Source organism: Miscanthus floridulus, chromosome 8 (assembly GCF_019320115.1).
Source record: "Miscanthus floridulus cultivar M001 chromosome 8, ASM1932011v1, whole genome shotgun sequence".
Lineage (NCBI taxonomy): Eukaryota > Viridiplantae > Streptophyta > Magnoliopsida > Poales > Poaceae > Miscanthus > Miscanthus floridulus.
Genome location: NC_089587.1, coordinates 208,307,945 through 208,331,063, shown reverse-complemented (window position 1 = coordinate 208,331,063; position 23,119 = coordinate 208,307,945). Strand labels below are relative to the sequence as shown.

At 45.7% G+C, this 23,119-nt stretch overlaps 2 protein-coding genes across 2 annotated transcripts; one reads left to right on the top strand and one right to left on the bottom strand.

The window, feature by feature from the left end:
- Positions 1–3,308: 3,308 nt before the first annotated feature.
- LOC136478056 (dynamin-2A-like) lies at positions 3,309–14,251 on the top strand. The gene is made up of 22 exons (XM_066476380.1): positions 3,309–3,714; positions 3,808–3,858; positions 3,945–4,065; positions 4,168–4,272; positions 4,745–4,806; positions 5,816–5,933; positions 6,034–6,379; positions 7,221–7,368; positions 7,467–7,568; positions 7,654–7,773; positions 7,978–8,061; positions 8,167–8,294; positions 8,752–8,839; positions 8,969–9,107; positions 9,428–9,504; positions 9,656–9,712; positions 10,103–10,241; positions 10,329–10,480; positions 10,927–11,040; positions 11,119–11,186; positions 12,657–12,823; positions 13,703–14,251. Exons 1-22 carry the CDS (start codon positions 3,556–3,558, stop codon positions 13,921–13,923), a joined length of 2,766 nt encoding a protein of 921 aa, XP_066332477.1. The 5' UTR covers positions 3,309–3,555; the 3' UTR covers positions 13,924–14,251.
- Positions 14,252–16,892: 2,641 nt separating this feature from the next.
- Positions 16,893–20,388, bottom strand: LOC136478055 (endoglucanase 7-like). Its single transcript, XM_066476379.1, has 5 exons — positions 19,951–20,388; positions 19,457–19,669; positions 18,782–18,982; positions 17,889–18,143; positions 16,893–17,796 (listed from the first exon to the last, which is right to left on the bottom strand). Exons 1-5 carry the CDS (start codon positions 20,251–20,253, stop codon positions 17,098–17,100), a joined length of 1,671 nt encoding a protein of 556 aa, XP_066332476.1. The 5' UTR covers positions 20,254–20,388; the 3' UTR covers positions 16,893–17,097.
- Between the last annotated feature and the right edge of the window lie 2,731 nt (positions 20,389–23,119).

The window sequence follows — 23,119 nt, the reverse complement described above, 5'->3', positions numbered from 1 at the left end:
AAAATGGCTGAAATTATGCCTGAGCATACCGACCGAGAGCAAAAGAGCTGAAAAGATGCTTGAGCCCGCCGATGAGGGTAGCTAATAAGCTAACACCCGAACCAAAAAGCAAAATGACTGAAATTATGCCTGAGCATACCGGCCAAGAGCAAAAGAGCTGAAAAGATGCTTGAGCCCGCCGATGAGGGTAACTAATAAGCTAACACCCGAACCAAAAACCAAAATGGCTGAAATTATGCCTGAGCATATCGGCCGAGAGCAAAAGAGCTGAAAAGATGCTTGAGCCCACCGATAAGGGTAGCTAATAAGCTAACACCCGAACCAAAAAGCAAAATGGCTGAAATTATGCCTGAGCATACCGGCCGAGAGCAAAAGAGCTAAAAAGATGCTTGAGCCCACCGATGAGGGTAGCTAATAAGCTAACACCCGAACCAAAAAGCAAAATGGCTGAAATTATGCCTGAGCATACCGACCGAGAGCAAAAGAACTGAAAAGATGCTTGAGCCCGCCGATGAGGGTAGCTAAAAAGCTAACACCCGAACCAAAAAGCAAAATGGCTGAAATTATGCCTGAGCATACCGACCGTGAACAAAAAAGCCGAAAAGATGCTTGAGCCTGCCGATGAGGGTAGCTGATAAGCCAACACCTAAACCGATCCTAAGATGTTTTTACAACCAGGGAAAGAGCCAGATGCTGGCCACATCTCGAGTTAAGCAAAAAAGCTAAAAAGAAGAAGCTAAAGATACTTGAGATCGCTGGTCCTAAGTCTCTTCAGTACTAACAAGAACAAAAAGATTGTCAGGACAAAGATCTACTTAACTCGAGTTGTTTACACGACAGCCGGACAAGCACTCGACAAATCAAGAAAGTTTGTCAAGACAACGATCTACATATACCAAGTTGTTTACACGGCGCAGACGAAAGCCTGACAAGCACTTGACAAAATCAAGAAGATTTGACAAGATAACGATCTGCATATACCGAGTTGATTACACAGCGCAGATAAAAGCCATACAAACGCTCGACCTGTCAAGGAGCGATCCTACAACGGATGAAACAACACGACCACCATACAACTACATCTGACAACAGCAGACTACCAGAGAATATGCCAAGATCCAGTTCTTTTTGAATAAAAAAACCCAGATATATGCTCGGGGGCTACAACAGGAGAGGTTTTCAGTTCTTTGAACAACTCAGATTCAAGACCCTCCAACTCTTTGTTTCAAATAGCAAGAGGCTCGGGGGCTACACTCAGTGAGTGCACTTTTTCTTCAAAAAAGCGCACATCACTCAGAAGAATTCTTCAAGACAGGAGTTTTCAAAAAACATAAGATTCAAGACCCTCTAACTTTTTGTTCCAAATAGCAAGAGGCTCGGGGCTACACTCAGTGAGTGCACTTTTTTCTTTAAAAAAGCGCACGTCACCAAGAAGACTTCTTCAAGACAGACAACTTCAAGGCCTCAAGACAAAAAGAACTCGGACCGAGCTATATCCGAGTTCTTTTTTATAAAGAACCCGGGTATATGCTCGGGAGCCCTTCGACGAAGAATCAGAGCAATTTCAAGACAAGACCCTCTAGCTCCTTGTTCCAAATAGCAAGAGGATCGGGGGCTACACCCAGATGGGAGTGTTTTTTCTTAAAATAAAAAAAGGTACACACCACCCAAAGATCTCACGAAGCACTACACGGTTTCGCTCAAGAAAGTACTCGGACGACGCTTGTTCCTACTCGGCAAGACCTGAAGGAACAAGACGATGCTTCCAGAACTCAACCATGAAGTGCTCGGGGGCTTGTCGATACGGGACCCATGGGATACCTCTCAAGAAAGGGAGAAGATCTAGTCTAACTATGATTCTTTACATGTAATCTTAGTAGTAGTATTATTCTGTAATCCTATTAGAAACTCTCATTGTAAATCGACTAGGACTTTGGCCTCCTGACTATACAAAGGAGGGCGGAGTTCCTAGAGAAGAGAGTGAGAGACAACACTTGACAATCAATCTAACGCAAAGGCTAACGTCGACTGGATGTAGGGCTATTACTCGATCACGGTCGAGGGCCCGAACCAGGATAAATCGACTGTCTCTTGCGTTTACCGTCGAGTTCTGCATACGCCGAAGCCCGAACAAACTGCCCCGGATACCCCCGTGACAGGCTATCGGTGGTGAAAACATCGACAGAAAGATACGTAAGTGTTCGGCCTATCGGCTCTTCAAATGCCGACAGCCTAAAAACAAGAAAAATAGATTGTGCTTGATTTCTAGCATGTATTAAGAAATTATATGAGTTTTAGAGATCTTGAAGCTAGATCATTCGTTTTTGGATTACGTACAACAAGGAAAGATACGTAAGTGCTCAGCCTATCGGCTCTTCAAATGCCAACAGCCTAAAAAAAAGAAAAATAGATTGTGCTTGATTTCTAGCATCTATTAAGAAATTATATGAGTTTTAGAGATCTTAAGCTAGATCATTCGTTTTTGGATTACATACAAGGAAAGATACGTAGTAAGAAATTATATAAGTTTTAGAGATCTCGAAGCTAGATCATTCGTTTTTGGATTACATACAACAAGGAAAGATACGTAAGTGTTCAGTCTATCGGCTCTTCAAATGCCAACAACCTAAAAAAATGAAAAATAGATTGTTCTTGATTTATAGTATCTATTAAGAAATTATATGAGTTTTAGAGGTCCTGAAGCTAGATCATTCGTTTTTGGATTACATACAAGGAAAAATACGTAAGTATTCAACCTATCAGCTCTTCAAATGCCGACAGCCTAAAAAATATAGATTGTGATTGATTTCTAGCATTTATTAAGAAATTATATGAGTTTTAGAGATCTTAAAGCTAGATCATTCGTTTTTGGATTACATACAAAGATACGTTTCTCTAGCCTATCGTCTCTTCAGATGCCCACAGAGACATCGGATTCTAAAATTGGCTGTGCTGGGTCTAATCGGTCTGTGGGAAGCCGACAACCTCTTTCATGCTCCAGCCACGGCCAACTAGAGTCATGTCGGCTTCCAAGCTGCCGAAAGGCACCGAGGCCTGTAATTTTTTAAAATCGACAGCTAGTTTACCAATTTTTCTTTTAAATAATATAATTTCAAAAAAAATCACCCTTTCCTGCATAGGATTTCAAACCATTTTGAAGGATGGTCGATGGACGTCCGCAAAAGCAAAGTATCCAATTTCCAATTTGGTGCCCAAATCCCAGAACACACGGGCTCCGGGTTATCCCACCGCGTACCACCATCCGCCTCTTGGAGCTCACTTCGTTTACAAACTCGTCGGCTGGGCAGCCAGATCTAAAATCCCCACAGCCCCAGCACCCGACGGGCGCCGGCCGACGTGCCCGAACAAACGAAGCGCCCCACACCGGCACCTCACCGGTGAGTCGCTGGTCCCATCACTTGAAAAGCAGTCAGGCAACGACTACCCTTGTGCCCGACTGCCCGTCTCGGCTCTCAAAACACCCCGTCCCGCAACTCCCCAATTCCCAGCTCACCACCCGAGATCTCCCCGACCGTCCTCTAGATCCCTGCCGCCATGTCGTCGTCGGCAGCCATGGAGGCAATCGACGAGCTCGTCCAGCTCTCCGAGTCCATGCGGCAGGCCGCCTCGCTCCTTGCGGACGATGACCCCTCTGACGAGACCGCCTCGCGCCGCCCCTCCACCTTTCTCAACGCCGTCGCGCTCGGCAACGTCGTCAGTGCCCCCCGCCCCCCGCGCGAGCTCGAACCCACACGCCGCTCCCGCCTTCCGATCTGACTCAATCTGTTCTGCTCCCTTTCCGTGCAGGGAGCTGGCAAGTCGGCTGTGCTGAACAGCCTCATTGGCCACCCTGTGCTGGTGAGTGCGTCACGCTTAACTCGTTCTCTTCTGCTGTGTGCATTCGCTTACGTGATACTTCGGCGGTGGTTGCCGTGGTGTTTCAGCCCACGGGGGAGAACGGCGCGACGCGGGCGCCGATAGTGGTCGACCTGGCGAGGGATCCGGGGCTCAGCAGCAAGTCCATCGTCCTACAGATCGACAGCAAGTCGCAGCAGGTGTCGGCAAGTGAGTGAGATCTCACCTCGCGTAGTTAGATCTGGCAATGGGCGCGGTTGGTCGTTTTACTGAGTTTGGTGGCCTTTTTTTGGTTTGTGGTGTGGCCTGCAGGTGCACTCCGTCATTCACTGCAGGATAGGCTTAGCAAAGGGGCATCCAGTGGATCTGGGAGAAGCCGAAGCGATGAGATTTACATTAAGTTGCGGACAAGTACAGGTTTGTTGTTGGATTGTACTTTTCTCTTGTAATTGCCCAATGCTGCTAATTCGGTAACAAGCTGGATAATTGGGCATGCTTTAGGGGCAATGCTGCTAAGGACCCCGAACGTTTTCATACTTGTCTTCTAGTTGTAGAGCATTAACGTCTTCTACCTTCTATGTTCCATTTAATGCTGAAATGATATGATGATATGGTTTTGAAGGAGAGATGCTATCAATGAGTCTTTTGTGATATGCTATTTTATTGAAGGATAGTGCATTGGTCTACTGAAATGTAATAACCCTACACTGAATGAGCTCAGCTCAATATCTGATAATTACAATACATGGTGTGTGATAGATGCTTCTGTGTACTTTGTTTAATTACAATGCATGGTGTGCGATAGATGCTTCTGTGTACTTTGTTCTGTTTTTTCTGGGCTCTTGCAAATAATTTCACACTGTGTAATCTTTGTTGTCTGCTTGTCCAGCTCCTCCGCTGAAATTGATTGATTTACCTGGCATAGACCAACGGGTTATGGATGATTCAACGGTGAGTACTTTTTGCAATGCTTTTGTCATTAGTCATCAACTACTCCCTCCATCCCTTAAAACAGTTCGTTCTGGAGCTTCTTAGATCTTTCACAAAGGAGTTCGTTTCCAGGGCGTGGGACGAGTTTGTCCCCCGCGGCTGCGTTTCCAGGGAATTAATTAATGCGGCCAGCGGCCTCTTCGTGTACTGGTGAAAAGCTAATGACGCTGCTGCATGCCTCTTCGTTTCCAGGGAATAAATTAACGAGGCTCCAGGAGCCAATTAGCGAGCGACCAAACAAACGCTTCAGGAGCGGCCATGCAAAAAATAGGGGAGGCGAGGGGTCAAACCCGCGCGCACACGCCTAAGAACGCGCTTCAGTAACCAACTAGGCTGGAGAGGGATGTTTGTTTATTAGATGCCCAAGGGACTATTTAATAAGGGCAAACAAGGGAAAATAGGCTCCAATTAATCACTCCTTGGTATCCTAAATCATGTCCAAAACAAATTTATTTGTGGGATGGAGGGAGTACTCAGGAAGGTTTGGGACTTGCTAGAATAACTGATGGTATGATTATTCTCTATTATAACTGGAATATTATTGAATGGAATGGAGGAAGTAATAAATAATAACTTGGGGGGCATCCTTTGAAATTATAGAGACTATTACGTAAGCATAGCAAAACCAATGGCTTTTTCCCAAGAAACCTTGGTCTTGCTTTAACCCATGTATTTAGCCGCTGGGAGAGTGTTGACCAGTAGGTTAAAACCCAGCGTATGCATCAAAATGGCCACCTCCCATTTATGTAATTCATACAATTTTTTAGTGCTGGCCCCTGCGCAACTCAATAGTCGGTTGATTGAGTGTCCACAAAAGCAGTAATATTTGTTTTTCCACTTATGAGTCTTTTGTTGTTTGGCCTTCAAGGAAACACATGCTCGCGCTCGCGCCCACTACACTCAACAAGACTTACATTTGTTGCGTCTTCTCAGTTACGTTTTATAATGGTTAATACTTTTCTCATTTCAGATCAGTGAATATGCTGGGCACAATGATGCAATATTGATTGTTGTGATACCAGCAATGCAAGCTGCTGATGTTGCATCTTCTCGAGCTCTTAGACTAGCAAAGGACATTGATCCAGATGGTCTGTCACTCTAATTTGGTCATGTCCTCCACAATAGCATAGCCACACTCTGCCTTCAAAAAAATACCAATTGATATTTCCTCTTGTTTAACTGTTGCAGGAACTAGAACAATAGGTGTCTTAAGCAAAATCGATCAAGCAGCTGCAGATGCAAAAACCGTTTCTTGTGTTCAGGCCATTTTGTCCAACAAGGGTGCCCCACGAGCAGCAGCTGATATTGAGTGGGTTGCTCTAATCGGGCAGTCTGTCTCAATTGCATCTGCTCAATCAGGATCAGTCGGGTCTGATAATTCACTGGAAACAGCTTGGCGAGCTGAGGCTGAGACCCTTAAATCCATCCTAACTGGTGCACCTCAGAGTAAGCTGGGAAGAATTGCTCTCGTGGATACCATTGCTAAGCAGATACGTAAACGGATGAAAGTTCGTCTGCCAAACTTGTTGACCGGGTATGCATGCTATGCTGATCATCCTGTGCTTTACTTTTAAAGGCATCATAACTCTGTGCGGTCCAAGAACAACCAAAAGGAAGTAAAGAAAAAAGTTAATTGGTTCAGGACATTCAAGTCAATTACTGACCATGATTGTCAAACCATTGAATAATTTATATATAGATGTGATCATGTAAACAAATGTGAAACTGAAAGCACGTCCTCTTCTATGATGTCTACCAACTACAAATCCCCATGATGGTCTCTGAAATATAAAGAATTCCAGATATCCTTTATTTATTTATAGAAAGGAGAATGATCTACACCACTTAGTTTATTGGCACTAGATTATGTTGATGTAGATTAAACATATGTGGTTTATATTTGTGCAATGGCGTTGGCACTTTCGCTAGTTTTAGATGAATATCTAACTGCATTTAGGTTAGATTCTCTAGGCTTTTTCTTCTATCAGTCAACAAAAAGCTTTTGAGGGTTGAGTTAATTCTCATCTGACGGAACATCTTACAATTGTATGATTGCAAATGTTCTTCTCTGTACTGGCCTTCTGGTTAAATCCAAATAAAATCTACATGCATCACCTCAGTGATGCTGCCACTACTTTTGCATCTGTAATTATGGTATCATCATTCAAATGCTAAGAGTAACGCCATGTGAAAAAGTGATACATCGACAGCTTCTACTTGACTACTAAAATGTCAATTTGATGATTGCCCCTGAAAGCACCTTTCAATTTCTATTAGTCACTGAGCCAATGAACTGTGCAACTTTTACGAATCACCTATTATATCTACCAGTTGAATTTAGCTCATAATGCTTAAATTGCATACATCCATTTCAGACTTCAGGGTAAATCCCAGATAGTGCAGGATGAACTTGCAAGGCTAGGAGAACAGATGGTACAAAGCGCTGAAGGAACCAGAGCAGTTGCTCTGGAGCTATGTCGAGAATTCGAAGATAAATTTCTTGCTCATATTACTTCTGGTGAGGTTAGTGATGAGCCCTGTTAGTGGCTTTCTCGTTATATCTAAGATGTTGCCAAATGAAATAACTGATTACTAGATTGTTGCATTGTTTCCACTCAAAGGGTTCCGGTTGGAAAATAGTTGCAAGTTTTGAGGGCAAGTTTCCAGATAGGATCAAACAACTTCCATTGGACAGGCATTTTGATTTGAACAACGTGAAGAGGGTAAAATCAAAAGCTGTTCTATATTTAATTATAGATTGTGCAATTGTTTTGGCCTATGGTGAATGGAATTCTCTTCTTATTCTAGATTGTGTTGGAAGCGGATGGCTATCAACCTTATTTGATATCTCCAGAGAAGGGTTTACGATCCTTAATAAAAGGAGTTCTGGAAATGGCCAAGGAGCCATCGCGACTCTGTGTTGAAGAGGTATGTTTTAATTGATAGAATTCATACATACAGTTAAAGCTACCTGCTTGTCTAGATCTGATTTTTCTCTGTATTTGGGTGAAGATAAACTTAAGACGGTTATGGTATATTTTGTATTTTTAAACTATTGCGCTTCAGCCAATACTTAACTGATTTTGTAGCTTCTGATATGCTAACTAATTATTGTGTCTATCAACACACTAGGTACACCGAGTTTTGTTAGACATAGTAAATGCTGCTGCAAATGCTACACCAGGACTAGGAAGATACCCTCCATTCAAGCGGGAGGTATGACTTTACGTTTTTGCTGTAACCAGCTTTCCCTCCTTTTTTCTAGTTGTGTTTATGATTCATGTTAAGCCTAATTTCTGAACATTACATTCCTTTGTTAAGGTCATTGCAATTGCATCTAATGCATTAGATGCTTTCAAAAGTGATGCAAAAAAGATGGTGGTTGCACTTGTTGATATGGAGCGAGCTTTTGTTCCTCCACAACACTTCATCCGATTAGTACAGAGAAGGTCAATACTCTTTGAACAAATATCTTGGCTATTTTATTAAATATGCTGTAGTGCAAGTTTAAGCAAATATACTGCTCTACCTGATTTATGTCATTATGTATTGTATAAATTTCATAGAACAATCTTTCTCTTTCCTATTCTTGATTTATTTTGTCATACAGATCTCGCCGACACCCCCCCCCCCCCCCCCCCCCCCCCCCCACACACACACCCCCCTAAATAGCACTATCAGCCTAAATTTTAATAGCCAAAAGGCTTGAGTATTTCACTTTCCCCCATGAAATGATGCGCTAGTAAATTGTATAAGTGAGGTTCCATTTCTGTTTTTCTCATTTAATTAATGTCTGCTCACTTAGTTCAAATGGATAAATGATTTTCTAACTGGGGCCTTTACATAATTTATATGATCACGTGAATGCATCATTCAGTATACATCTGTCTTGGTATGGTTTTGCAGAATGGAAAGACAGCGTCATGAGGATGAGTTGAGAAATAACAGATCATCTAAGAAAGGACATGATGCAGAACAATCCAAGATGAACCGGGTTTGACTTCTGCCTGTTTTCTCAGGATGCACAAATCTGTGTACTTAAGAGCTGTACTAAATAAGTGACCGCTAGACTCAGTATTAGTTTTTTTTTTGGTGGCTATTAACATTCTTTTTCACTCATTAGGCTTCAAGCCCTCAAACTGGTTCGGATGAAGCTGGTGGTAACCTGAAATCAATGAAGGATAAATCCAATCAGCAAGAAAAGAATACAAAAGAGGGACCAAATTTGCAGGTTGCTGGGCCTGGCGGCGAAATAACTGCAGGTATGATAATGTGCCATAGGGTGCATAGCAATTTGGCAGTGCATTTTCTCTATGTAACTGTACCAGAACACTTCAGGTTTTCTAAAATTTTGTTGCCATGCCCATTTGGGTTTATTAGAATGAATGAACCGGAATTTAGCATATTTGGTTAATTGTTTACTTATTCAGAACTCTTATGTATTTTACTACTTGTACACAATGCATGCATTCAGATTTATGTGTAATGTGTTACTAGCCATATTTTTTATTTATTTATTTCCCAACTGTGTAGAGCCAGTGTCATACTTCAATTAATTACATATTCTTTCTTTTTTCACCAGGTTACCTTTTGAAGAAAAGTGCAAAAAATAATGAATGGAGCAAAAGGTGGTTTGTTCTAAACGAGAAGAGTGGGAAGGTTAATAAATCTCCTTTTTGATTTCCTGCAACCGTGATTATTCTTAATGCTAACATTTGATATTTTTTCATGATATTTTTTTGGCTGATCTTTATTATCTTTTTATTTGAGATGGCTTACATGATTTACTATAATCCTTTCCCTTGTCCAGCTTGGATACACTAAGAAGCAAGAGGAGAGACATTTTCGAGGCGTCATTGTCCTGGAGGTGTGCTTAGATGTCAATCTTACTTATATTCTGAATAATACAATCACTGTTTGATAGATGCCCCTCTGGACATTAACATTTTTCCCAATTTATACCTTTCACCATCATTTTGTACCAAATATATTTTCTGAAATAATTTCATGACAGAGGAAAATAGTTTCTACAACCAGTCTTAATATTCTGTGTATATTATATTATTATCAGCAGAAGCTAAATGTTTATTGCAGTTACATATAACTTTGAAAGGAGGTAGTACTTGCAGCCACATATTAAACAGTGTCTTCCCATTGTGGAAAGTTGGAATTCATATCTGAACTGAGTGACAACATGTACATGGCTATGTGAAACATGATAATCTGTTTTAATAGAATTATCTTCTGTGTTATTTAGGAATGTAACCTGGAAGAGATAGAGGAGGAAGAGGTCTCTAAGAGTTCTAAGGATTCAAAGAAGGCAAATGGACAAGAGAAAGGGCCAAGTCTTGTTTTTAAGATTACTAACAGGGTTGCCTACAAAAGTGTCTTAAAAGGTTTGTTCCTGTATACATTTTTTGGGGGGTGGGGGCAGTGGTTTCATTTTTTTTTTGGGTCTATAAATGCTTAATTCATGTTTGCAGCTCACAGTGCCGTTATATTGAAGGCTGAGAGTATGGCTGACAAGATTGAATGGATCAAGAAGATAAAAGGTGTTATTCAAAGCAGAGGGGGCTCTGTTAAGGGTCCAACTGAGGATGGTTCTATGAGACAAAGCCGTTCAGATGGATCCCTTGTAAGCTCTGGCCATCTTGTGTCTCTGTACTCCCTCCCTCCCTCCCTCCCGCGCGAACCTTTTAGCCTTAGCAGAATCGTCACCTTGGCCAATGCAAAGGTCGTTCCTTTCATCTAGCCTGTGTGGAACGTTGCGAGTGCAGTTGAACCTGCCAGCTTATGACTTCCACAGCAAACATGCCAAGTTGGACTGACTAAAGTTGGTTGGCTAAAAAAAATTATGTGGACACAAGCACAAAGGGAAGGTGTGGCCAAGGGAGTCTACGCCATTTTGCAAGGCACCTACCAACTGGACAATTCTCATTTCTTTCTATCTGCTAAAGGATATCTATTTTTTCTACCTTACCTAAAGGCTAAAATTATAGCCTTATTATGTTTGTCATTTAAATGTATCCAACACAAGATCACTTATTTTACTGCTCGTTCTACGACTCGTTTCTGTTTAAGGATACAATGGCCCGGAGGCCTGCTGATCCTGAAGAAGAACTTCGATGGATGTCTCAAGAAGTTCGTGGTTATGTTGAAGCTGTTTTGAACAGTTTGGCCGCAAATGTTCCAAAGGTTTATACTCATAGCTTCAGTCGATTCTCTGAACCTTGTGATTCATGGAATAATGTTCATTGATTTTTGCATGACCAGGCTATTGTACTTTGCCAAGTGGAGAAATCAAAAGAAGATATGCTAAACCAACTGTACAGCTCAGTAAGGTTGGTTGTTATTCTTCAAAAATAAATTAGGGATAGTTATCCTTCTTGAATGAACTCCCACTCCTTTTCCCTTCGGTTCACTGAAAATTGTAATATGCTACGTTCAAAGTATGAGGCACATTTGGGATGGGCACAAAGATTAATAAGGCCTTGTAACCAAGAGAAAGAAAAGAGATGATGACCACGCCACCCCTATTTAGCATAGAAACATGAGTGAACAGTTAGTGAGGTATTAACCATTTTCCCCCCTTGAACACGTGAGAGAGTTGCACATCATTTCATTAAGAGAGGAAAAAAAGAATAGTACAAAGGAGGGAGAAGAATCCCCCTCCCCAAGGGAGCACTAGACCAGAGCAATTAGCCTTCCACAAACAACATGACCTGTGACTATGAGACACAAGGCCGAAAAAACTAGTCTAGTACAGGCAAAGCGACAAAGAGCACCAACAAAAACGTAGGAAAAATCAACCCACAACAAGCGAGGTATTAACCATGAATGCAGGTGAGGGAATATACTATAAGAGGGCAAAACCTGAAAAACATCAATACATTTACATGAATGCCTTATATTTTCAGAGTTTTTTTTTTGACAAAACTATATGCCATATAAAAAGAAATGGAGATACCATCTAGATGGAACTGCAACAAACTAAATGTTTTTTTGTGCTTCCTGGTTATGTGAAGGTCTACTTATTATCCTTTTAATTAGGTGCTTTGCACATTACATTCTATAAGAAATAGGGAAACTGATAGAATTAGTGCCTTTGTCCATGCTTGAGTTCTGCAAACTGATACTCCCTCCATTCCAAATTATAAGTCGCTTTGACTTTTTTTGGTACATCGATTTTGCTATGCATCTAGATATAATATATGTCTAGATACATAGCAAATTCTATGTACCAAAAAAGTCAAGGTGACTTATAATTTGGAACAGAGGGAGTATGTGCTTAATTGCTTATCACACTTATGTGGTATTCTTGCACTTATAACTTGTTGGCACCACTCAGGTGCAGGCATAGTATATTACTAGTATTTCTCATCTTGCTTTATCATTTGTTTACCACTTCTTTTTACTCACAAATGTGCCCTTGTTTGCTTAAGACTTGTGGTTATGCAAATTGAAATTCAACTTTTAACTGCTTAACTACATATCTTGAACCACATCTGCTAAGTTCAACGTCAATCTTGTTCCATAAACCCCTAATTCCTCTGGATCTGATTGTAGATGGGGTATTCGCTCTTTTGAATATTTGCAAACTTTGTTCTGGCAGAAGTCTATTAAAATTGCAGTCTTCTTTTACTTATGCACTTCACCTTTTCTTTTTGTCGCACTTCGTGCTCTTGTATGGTGACTGTTGAAAGGTGTTAACTAGTATTTTAAAGTACTTAGAAGAAAATGTTTTGTTCCACTGTCATTGCATTTTCTTTTAATAATTCATTGCTGAGTCAGTTACATTTTCTCACTTGTAGTGCACAAAGCAACACAAAGATCGAAGAACTACTCCAAGAGGACCACAATGCTAAACATAGGCGGGAAAAATACCAAAAACAATCATCCCTCTTGTCAAAGCTCACTCGCCAGCTCAGTATCCATGACAATAGAGCAGCTTCATATGCGAACGATAGTTCTGGAGCTGGTAAGTTCTATACTTTAAATATCTGCATGATGCTCTTGCTCACAAATGTGATAACTAGGGCCTTTTTTGGACATTGGTTTATCCTCTTAAGCATAACTGAGCATTTATTTTTAATGGACTATATCTTTAATAAAACTAACTGAGGTAAATCTACTACTGCCATCTTTATACAGTTGATCTCTAGGATGGATTAAAGTGGGTAAAAATGGAATTGTTTGGCTGCATGAAAGGCTATCTACTTCCCTTTTTTTTGGCATATCTAAAGCCCATCGAATGATGACTGAATGATGACCATGGTTATCTAACATTTTTATTGAAATATCTTTCTGGCCACTCCCGGATTTGGAACATTTGTATGGACAAGAAATATGAAAATACATAATCATATTTTTTATCCCATTTTTTACTAGGTTGGGCAGGTGCCCTCCAGGTATATCCTGCTGGTTAGCTGGTGGTTAGGATTAAAAACAATGCCTATTTTGCTGTCAATTCTTGCCACAGTATGCGCGTGAGTGTCCCATTATGATCATAATTATCGAAAACCATTGCAACTGTAGTAGGTATCCAGCACAGGCAATAAAGCAAACAAGAACCTTTTTTCATTGTAGTCCAGAAATGTATGTATAATGAGCTAGTAACAATTTAGTATGATGCTTAGTTCATAAGTTCATGTGCAATTTTATTACTTTTGTCTAGAAGCCCAGTTCATAAGTTCATAAGTTAGATACCTAGACCGATTCCTCAAAAGTTAGATACGTAGATCGATATTGCTTGGTGTAAATATGTGGACCAGTTTGTTGTACTTTCTATTTATTGTAGTTTTTTGCTTTTGGGTAGCAAAAGGAGCCTAACCTTGAGTGGACATAAATTTACTTGCAGAGAGTAGCCCACGGTCCCCTGGCCACTCTGGTGAGGACTGGAAGTCTGCCTTTGACTCAGCAGCAAATGGCTCTGTTGACCGGTCCAGTTCACAGCATGAGACAAGGTCAAGAAGTGCTGACAGTCGAGGCCGGCGCCACGAAAATGGGGATGCCAACTCTGGCAGCCGACGCACACCTAACCGGCTGCCACCGGCTCCACCAAGTGGGGGGAGATACTAAGTACGTCGATTGAGCATTACCTGTGACCAATCAGCATCATATGCTCTTGCCAGGCTCTTATTCGCCACTGGTATTGGTGGAAGAACACATCTGGGACCAAAGAACAGAGCTTACTGGAAGATCTGGATGGACGGTGTGTATCAAGAGAACCAAAGTTGTTTATAGAGAATTAGAAATATATAGGTCAATGATGATTGTCATTTCCCGATCATTTTGGAGTATGTGGGATTTTGTTGCCACGGATCAGTTGATTTTGGTTTTGTACGATTCTGCTGTAAGAAATCCCATCAAACTGGCAAATGTATTCTTTACACCCATTCTTGTACCATTTTTCTTCCCATTCTTTCAAACTGAACGACATGTTCATGAGGGTTTTACCCGTGTGCCATTATAAAAGTTTGTGATTACTTAAAAGCCATTAAAAAGTTTGAGCAGTCACAGGTGACACTGGTTGGAGCTTCTTTGCCCTCTATGTCATTTCGATCATCTTCTGTTAGGTTTTCACCGTTTGCTAGCCTTGACATGTGGACCCGGTGACTTGAAATGTCCAGAATGCTCTCGGTGGCTGTTTTTTTTTTTCAATCCCTCGTCGTCGGTCCTCCACGGCGTACCCAGCGTCGGAGGACGAGCTAGTGCGGGCCGTAGCCGCCCCGTGTCCAGGAGCTGTGATGGTGAGGGCCTCGTCATCAGCACCAGGCAGCTCGACCGCATCATGTCCGTCGACACCGCGGGCGGGGACGTGACGGTGGAAAGCAGCATCGCGCCGTCGCAGTCTCGCGGATGCCACCAAGGCCGGGCTCGCGCTACCCTACGCGCCCTACTGGTGGGGTCTCATCGTCGATGGCGTGTTCGCCGCAGTGGAGGAGGGGCGTGGGGAGACGGCAGCTGCGGCGAGCTCTACCGGGGCGGCAAGACGACGGCCACCTCGAGCACAGCTGGCAGCTGCACCTGTGGAGGACCATCCAGGCCGGTGGCGGCAGCATAGTCGGGCACGATGCGATGCTCGGCAGCGGTCGCGTCGGTGCAAGGCAGCGTGAAGCAGTGAACATGCGCTTCGGCAATGGCAATGGCATTGGCAGCGGCGCGATGTCGCCGGGGTCAGCAGCATGGGCAGCAGCGCGATGCCTTCTCGTGCAGGCCTACCCGTACCGCCGTACCTGATGGAGGAGGGGGGCTGCGACGACATGGCTTGTGACGGCGAGCAGGTGGTCACCATCTCCGGGTACGAGGACGTGGCGGCCAACGACGAGCAGCGCTGCTCAAGGCTGGGCGCACCAGCCCGTCAGCACCGCCATTGAGGCGTCCGGGAGGCACTTCCAGTTCTACAGCGGGGTACATATACGTAACCATTACCAATCTCGATCCATTCAGCCGCCATTGCAATGCTCGGCATGCCCTCATGGTGGTGGCCGCCGCGCATGTCGTGCCTGAGCCTGATGAACGCGTGTTCGGGTAGATGGCCATAGCATGGTCGCCGCGCATGTCGTGCCTGAGTCTGATGAACGCGTGTTTGGGCGGATGGCCAGAGCACTGCGACGACCACAGTGATCCACTGACGGCTCGTCGGGACATGCTTGCCCGTATCCGGTGGCTTAGCTGACTTGCTCTCTTCGTGTGGGTTCGAAATTAGTTTTCAAATGGTCAATGAGAGAATTTATACTATTTTAGTAAACTCTACAGTCAGCAATATGAGAGTGGGGTAGAGTTTTGGCCAAGTGAAGTGTTCATGGGTGAAGTTTTTCACTTTTTCTTTCTTCGGTAAGGTTAATTATTCTCAAAAATCATGTGTGAACACTAAAAAAACAGTAATAATCAAATATAAGTTGCTTCACTGTCCATAAATAATTCTCTTTATGGTTCTCGTGTCAGGATGCTATAAGAATTTATATCTTATATCCTGCTGCTAACAACACGAAATCAGCGGTTCCTTGCTATTTAAACTGTTTTATGTTTTTGTAAGAAAAACACTTGCTAGTATATTTTTGTAAGAAAAAAATACAGTGTTGCTCTATATGAAACTTTCTTCCTTTATATATTTTTTCTGTGGCGGAGGTCAGTGGCATCAGAGGAATGACGAACTTTTGCATGGTGTTTAAGTTTAAGGGCATTTTAGACTTTTTCTACCGCAGTTTAACACCGTTAGAGACAAAATTGGACGGAATGACATGGAGGGCAAAGAAGTTCCGACCAGTGGCACCTGAGACCGCTCAAACTTTTTAATGGCTTGTGAGGAATTACAAACTTTTATAACGGCACACAAGTAAAACTGCTCATTTGTGGTGCTATACTGCTGTATGATTATACTGTGCAATTCATTTTTGGGCTGGAATACACACATGCTTGTTGATACGGCCCTCATGTTCGTATTGGGCTCTGTGGGTAATGATTAATGAAGCATCTGTGAACTGTGGCATAATTTGTTCCATGGTATATTTTGTGTAGCATCGATTGCGATTCTTCGGACGCAAGAGCAGGTGACCTCGCTTCACTTGGCCCCGTTCGCTTGTCCCTGAAAAAAAAAGAAGCCAAAACACTGTAGCGGCTGGTTTTGTGAGAGAGAAATACTGTAGCGGCTGAAAGATGCACTGTAGCATTGTGAGGAGAATAAGCCGGACAAGCCGGCTGGTCTGAATTTTTCAGACCAGCCGAACGCCCTGTTTCCTAGTTTATGACTAAAGAAACTGTATGATTAAGAAAGCTGTGCCAAAGGTGGGCCAATATTTGTTTGTTTTATATTGCTGCTCTAAAAAAGGACAGCAATCATGTGAAAGCAGCATATTATTTCCATTCCTCTGAGGTCTGACCATGTGTTTGTTTCTTTGTTTCATGTTCTGCAGCTGATCTAGTAACCTTATGGTGCCAGATTGGCATGGAAATCTCGACAGCGCCAGGTTAGCAAAAATAACGTGCTCTTTGTTAAGCTGGACTGCACGAATGAAGAATCGCCGACGGAAAGGTACAGACAAGAATGCCCAATAAGTTAAGAGTGTCATTTTTTTTCCTCATATGTACTGGTAATGAATTTACATTTGCACATGTCGATGCCTCCACCCTTTTTCTTTTTCTTTCTTTGTGTACAATAACCTCGATCTGTGTAAAATGAAATTCAAAGCCCAAAAAAATGAACCAAAGAATGGGGAAAATTGTACAGCCCCCGCTCTACATCCTATCTATTTACACATCAGCCGCCGTGGACGTCACGGGCACCGGCGTCGTCGACCCCTGTTCCCGCTCCAGCCGCGCCATCCGGTGCAGCTTGGCGAACATGCCGACCATCGGGGCCGTGTTGTACGTGCAGGCCTCCGTCTGCATGTAGTTCTCCCGGTTGTCCCTGAACCTGTCCCGCCGGTCCGGCCCGCCGACGATCGCGCCAACGAGCACGTTTGGGTTGGAGCTCCGCCGGCCGAACCAGTGGTCAAACCCCTGCGTGCAGCCGATGAACTCCTTGCTGTGCTTGTACGGCACGATGGACGCGGCGCGGTGGTGCACCCGGTTGGGGTACTTGGAGCCGTAGCCGACGAGGTAGCTGACGCCCCTGGGGTTGGTGCCCAGCACGTAGTCCACCTGCGCCCTGGCGAGCGCGAACACCTCCTCGGCCGCCACGGTCTCGCCGCCCGCGCACGACACGGTCGGGGCGCCGGCCTCGGCCAGGTAGTCGGAGTAGGCGGAGAGCAGGAACGCGGCGCTGGTCACGTACTGCATGTTGTTCCACTGCCGGATGTAGAGCATCCCGCCGGGGCTGCGCTCCACGTTGGCGTCCGCGCCGCCTTCCGTGTTCCGGCCCAGGCACGCGCACACGTAGCGCTCCGCCTTCGCCCTGTACCGCTCCAGCGTGCTCCGGTGGCGCGTCGCGTGCTCCCCTCTCAGCAGCAACTGAAACAAGTACGGGTGGATGCACGTGTCAGTCTTGCTACTCTTTGTCTGTCTCTTCGTGTGCTGGCATTACTACGTACACTGTCACTTACCCTTGCTGCTAGGATCTGGACGCCGGCGTACTTGACGTCCCAGCTGAACTCGTTGATGGCCCAGCCGGTGCCGCCGAAGCTGTCGGCGTTGTCGACGACGTAGTCGAGGTAGTCAGCTCTGCCGGTGGCGCGGTGGAGCCACAGGGCGGCCCACAGGAGCTCGTCCTTGTACCCGCTCACCGACGCGTAGTAGCTCTTCACCTCCGCGATGCTGCTGTCGTATTTGCCCCTGTACTTGTCGGCGAACTCGAACAGCTGCAAAGATACAAAAGAAAAATGATTTAGGTAACGTGATTGGAATGGGAAAAAGCACGTATTGGTAGCAGGTGCTGCTAAGTCGACTGGTTCCGTTGTTATTAAAATAAATATAAACGAAAAGAAAACCAAAAAGGACTGGTTGAATTAGCAAGCACATGATGACGTTTACATTTCTTAGTTTCTAAGCAGTTTATGCGATTGAACTGGCGACCTAATCATGGAGGAAACCGCGAGGCTTTCCACGTCCACCAGATGGTAGCTCGCCTTTTTTTTTCCTCCATTCTTTTTCGCGTTAGGTTGCGCGCCGGCTCCCCGGGCCCCACATGGCATCCCCTACGAACCGACAGAAACCTCTCATCTGAAAAACGTCGTGTTCACAACTTGGCATGTGCCTGCCGCGGAGGAGAGGACTGACACAATCACACAAGGAAGAACACACCTCCAAACGCCTCTGCCAACAAGAAGCTGTCCATGTCCGGCACATCTTGACTACAGGCTACAGCAGCAGCCAGCAGGTGCTCGCAGCAGTCCAAAGTTCGGTACGCGTACCGGACGCGTACTACCGCTAGCTAGTCCACCACATTTCCAGCCCATGTTTTTTCTTTCCACGAATCATAGCCGGCAAAAATATTTACCTGCTGTGCGTGGTGCAGGAGAAGGTGCGCGTAGTGCGGGTTGGAGTTGCGGAAGACGATGGACGCGGCCGCCATGGCCGCCGCGGTCTCGCCGGCGACGTCGGAGCCTGGGTGATCCCGGTCGACCTTGTACGCCTGCCGCGACGTCGTCATGTCCTCCGGCCGCTGCCAGCAGTAGTGGTCCGTGTCGCCGTCGCCCACCTGCGCGCACGAAATTGTCAACACCATGCCATGCCATGCCATGTGGAACTGCATAACTTATTGCTACTGCTTCGTACGTTCAATGGGCGGGCCACCTAACCCGGTTGTTGTTATTCACCGGAAAGAGATATCTTTTTGTGTGCTATATATATACTTAATTAATTATACCAGAGTATAATACAAATTGCGGTTTGGAATGTTTGTTAGGAAAAAGTAGCGAATGAATGAAGAAACCAGTCACTAAACTACAAGCGATAATTGAATTTGAATTGGTCTCTAGCTAGCTAGCTAGCTTGGCTAGCTTCATCACGTTGCGTTTCATGTCGTGTGTAACAGCTAGCTTTCGCACGCGAGGCCAAGTCACAGCGAACTGGTCTCGCCGTCTCGGCACGGCATGGCCAGGCAGGTGAGACAGACGACTCGAGAGATCGACGCGGTTGGGTTGTGTAACTGTAGCCTAGCTAGTCGTCTTACCTCAGCCCACAGCTCATCGGGCCTGGTGTGCGCCTTGATGAAGTAGTCGGTGCCCCACTTGACGGCCTCCAGCGCGTGGCCCAGCTCGCCGGCGTCCGCGACGTCGCCGCCGTACTCGATCAGGCTCCACGACAGCATCGTGACGGTGAACGCCATGGGCAGGCCGAACTTGACATGGTCGCCGGCGTCGTAGTATCCCCCCACCAAGTCCACCTGTGGCGCGCGCATCATCATGGAGAAAAAGACAGCCGTGTTAGTTGACGGACCCAGCTGAGATCGTTTATCGAAACATCTCTCGAGTCTCGATTCCGTGCCGTCCCCGCCGTGCCGCCACGCCCGCTCCGCCCAGTGACCACAAGTAGCCCGAAGTGCGTGTGAACACACGCACTCGTCGGAAAACCGATCGGATTCGCGAGCGTGGAATAATGGAGTCACCGGCGAGACGTGGACGACAGCGGCGGACGGGACGGTGTCATTGACGTGACGCAACGTACCCCTTGTTCGAGGCCGTCGGTGAGGCCGGAGTGGTGGCGCCAGGCGACGCGCTGGCTGTGCGGGAGCCGCCCCGAGCGCTGCGCCTCGAAGTAGAGCAGGCTCTTCTGCAGCGCGTCCTCGTAGTTGTGCGCCTTCCCCTCGGCTCCACCAAGAACCAGCAGGAGCAGCAGCAGCGCGACCCCGAGGCGGTGACACGACGTCGCGGTCGCGGCGGCGCTACTCATTGCACGAGGAGAGTCCCCGCGCGGCGCCTTGGCATGTGCGCGCGGCGGCTGCCTCCGCGCCGCTGCGCCCGCTCGCATGTGCGGCGGTGGATGGACGGCCGCTCCGTGCCCCTGCCGCCTGCCTGCCTGCCTGCCTGCTGTGGGCTGTCTCGTCTTCCTCCCTGCGTGTGTCTGTGCGTGGGCGTGATCGGAGGACTGACTGACTGGCCTCGCCCTCCCTCCCTCCCGTCCTTCCTCTGTTACGAGCGGCTTATATCCTTTCCGCCGGTGCCGTGGCGTCAGCGTGGGTTTGGAGGGGTGGACGTGGACTCGTTCGGGTTTGGTGAGGTAATGGTTGGGTTGGGGTTGGATTTGGCCTCCCCTTGGGCCTTCTTGCCCAGTTGCCCTTCGCGACGCGCGCAAGCAAGAACAAGGCGGGGCAGATTTTGACCGGGCGCCGGACGGCCGGAGCGAGGGGTCTGGTACTCTGGACGGAGGTTTCGGATTGGGCGGAGCTCGTGCATCGGTTGGGGCCGGACACGTACGTACTGGCTGCTCGACTGGCCACCTGCACAGACGCAACCTGAGGCACGCGTACGACCGCGACAAATCGAAGCCCAGTCATTGGCAGCCTGCATGCCTTCACGCGGCCCTCCAGGCTTACGTGACGCTGCTGGTCTGGTCGGTGACCCGTTTCACTACTGCCCAGTAAGCGTGCCGGCCGGTGAGCTATTATCGGAAATGCCTGCACTCCGATTTTACCGGGTCGTTGCATTGCGTCACCCGGTTCTTTACACACATGTTTTTCCCAGTCCTGATGATGGTTCGTTCAAAAGCTGCGGCTTCGTTCTCCATGTGCAGGTTACGGAGGAGAATATACACTAGCACATGAGAGTATGTCTAGTAGAGTATACTAGTATATATTATACATGGGTCATGTTCTCTTGTCTTATAATTCGTACTTTTCAACTTATTTCTTTAGTTGAAACAGTGTTTTTCTCTCACAACAAATCAACCGGAACAATCTTTCGATTTGTTTTCTCAGCGAAGCGAACGAGGCCATCAGCTGTAGCCTTAAGGTTGGGCTCTCCCATATAGCCTTCGGCGACCTTACCTTTTGTTCTTCTGAGATGATCCCGGCACATTTTGTCGGTAACCGCGAGCATGTCTGTCCAGGATGAGTTGGCTACACGGCCTGCTCTCCTGGTCAACCTATCCGCGAGGTGATGTCTGACTTTCTTTGGACAAAAATATGTACGCTTAATAATACATATACATACATGCATCTAGTAGTACGTGCCAAGTTTTGGATTATACTATATATTACTTAGCATTAGGCCCAGCGCAGTATCGATCAGCAAATAAATCACCATGAGCTACCTGCATCTGCATAGCCTGAAAGTTTTGGACTATGCTGCTCTAGCATATGAGAGGTTTCTAATTTTCTGTATATCCATTTCAGTCTTCTGTCGTCTGTCTGATCTTGCCACATCAATTTCCGGATACATAAATAAACAGAACTAATGCACGACAGGTGAGGTGACCAGGCTTTGGGCAGGTAAAGCCTCACGTCTTTCTCAGCAGCCATATACTACGAGTACGCAGCTACCTATTTTTGTGCGTGTACATGAAACTACTCTCCTAGCTAATATAGCCAGCGACCCCTTTTTTCCTGGACGGACAGGGACTCTCCGGCTGTAACCGATTTGGACGGCTTGTTCCTGTCCTGGCCTCCCCTTTCCTCCGTCGCTTTCTCCATCCATCCATCCATTATTCACCCTCCTCTGCCTGCTCGCACAATCGGTGGGCAGGGCAGGTTGGTAGGGCGGACCAGATGCTGATTTCTCTTTGCACCAATGCACGCTCTCGAAAAAAAAATTATATGTCCCTTGGAAGTTGGAATTTGGAAGCTTCTTGCTTGCATCTCCATCCCTTGCTATGGTACGTTACGTATAGCAGCCTAATCATTGTTCCCGTCCCGGGCCAATTAAGCCACATTTTGACCATGCTTTGGTACCCATCTCGTGTACTATTAGCTAGCCCTACTAGTCTCCGTCCATCTTTATTCCTGTTATTACGGTATCATCATGTGTTGTTAGCAGATCTGCTTTATTCTAGTTTAACGCTAACAACCAGACGTTTCATGGCTCCATCGTCTTTTTTTTTTCTCTCGTGCTGTTGGCACGTCCTCCTTTCTTCGTAAACTGTTTTGTGAAGCAAGGGGAGAAATTAAATGGAAGAAGCTAGCACCTCGCCCATCGCCCTTTTAATTTGTGTACGTGATCGAAGCACTAGCTTGGCCACTTAATTGTTTCTCTTTTTGTGACGATCGACGTTGATGCATCGGCGGCTCGGATTTTCCACCGCGCGCGTGCCTGCTTAGCTTACTTGGGGGTTTTTCTTTTTAGCGAGCTGATAGCTACATACTACTAATGGAGATGTGTTTGAGGCTTTTTTTTTTCTGGCAAAAGACTTTTCTTTCTTCCTTTTTGTGTGAGTCTCGAGAGGCTTGATGGAACAAATGAACTACCTCTCGTTGTTGAAGCAGCCATGATGACGACGAGTGCTGTTCTCTCCTTTTGTAACGCGAATATTTTATACTTTTATGGGGCAACCTTTTGGAACCAAAATACCACACCTGAGTTTTTTTAGGATGTCGACACTTGATTTTTCAGCCATCCAGTTTTAAGATATATTGGCTTACACTCTATAAAATCAGGTATATCACACATGAAATGTTTTAGCACACTAATTTATTCAATGGAGGAAGATGAGAAAGCGTGGAGTCCGTCACCGCCGTCGGATGTGTGCAGAGAAGAGTGGCGGGGGAGGCCGAAACAGTGGGGTAGTGGAGTAGGGCCATGCAAGCTAGGAGGTTACGTTGAATAGATGGGGGAGACAGGGAAGTGAAGTGAGGGAGAAAAGCAGTGGACGAGTTAGCAGGGGAGCAAAGAAGGCAGCAAGA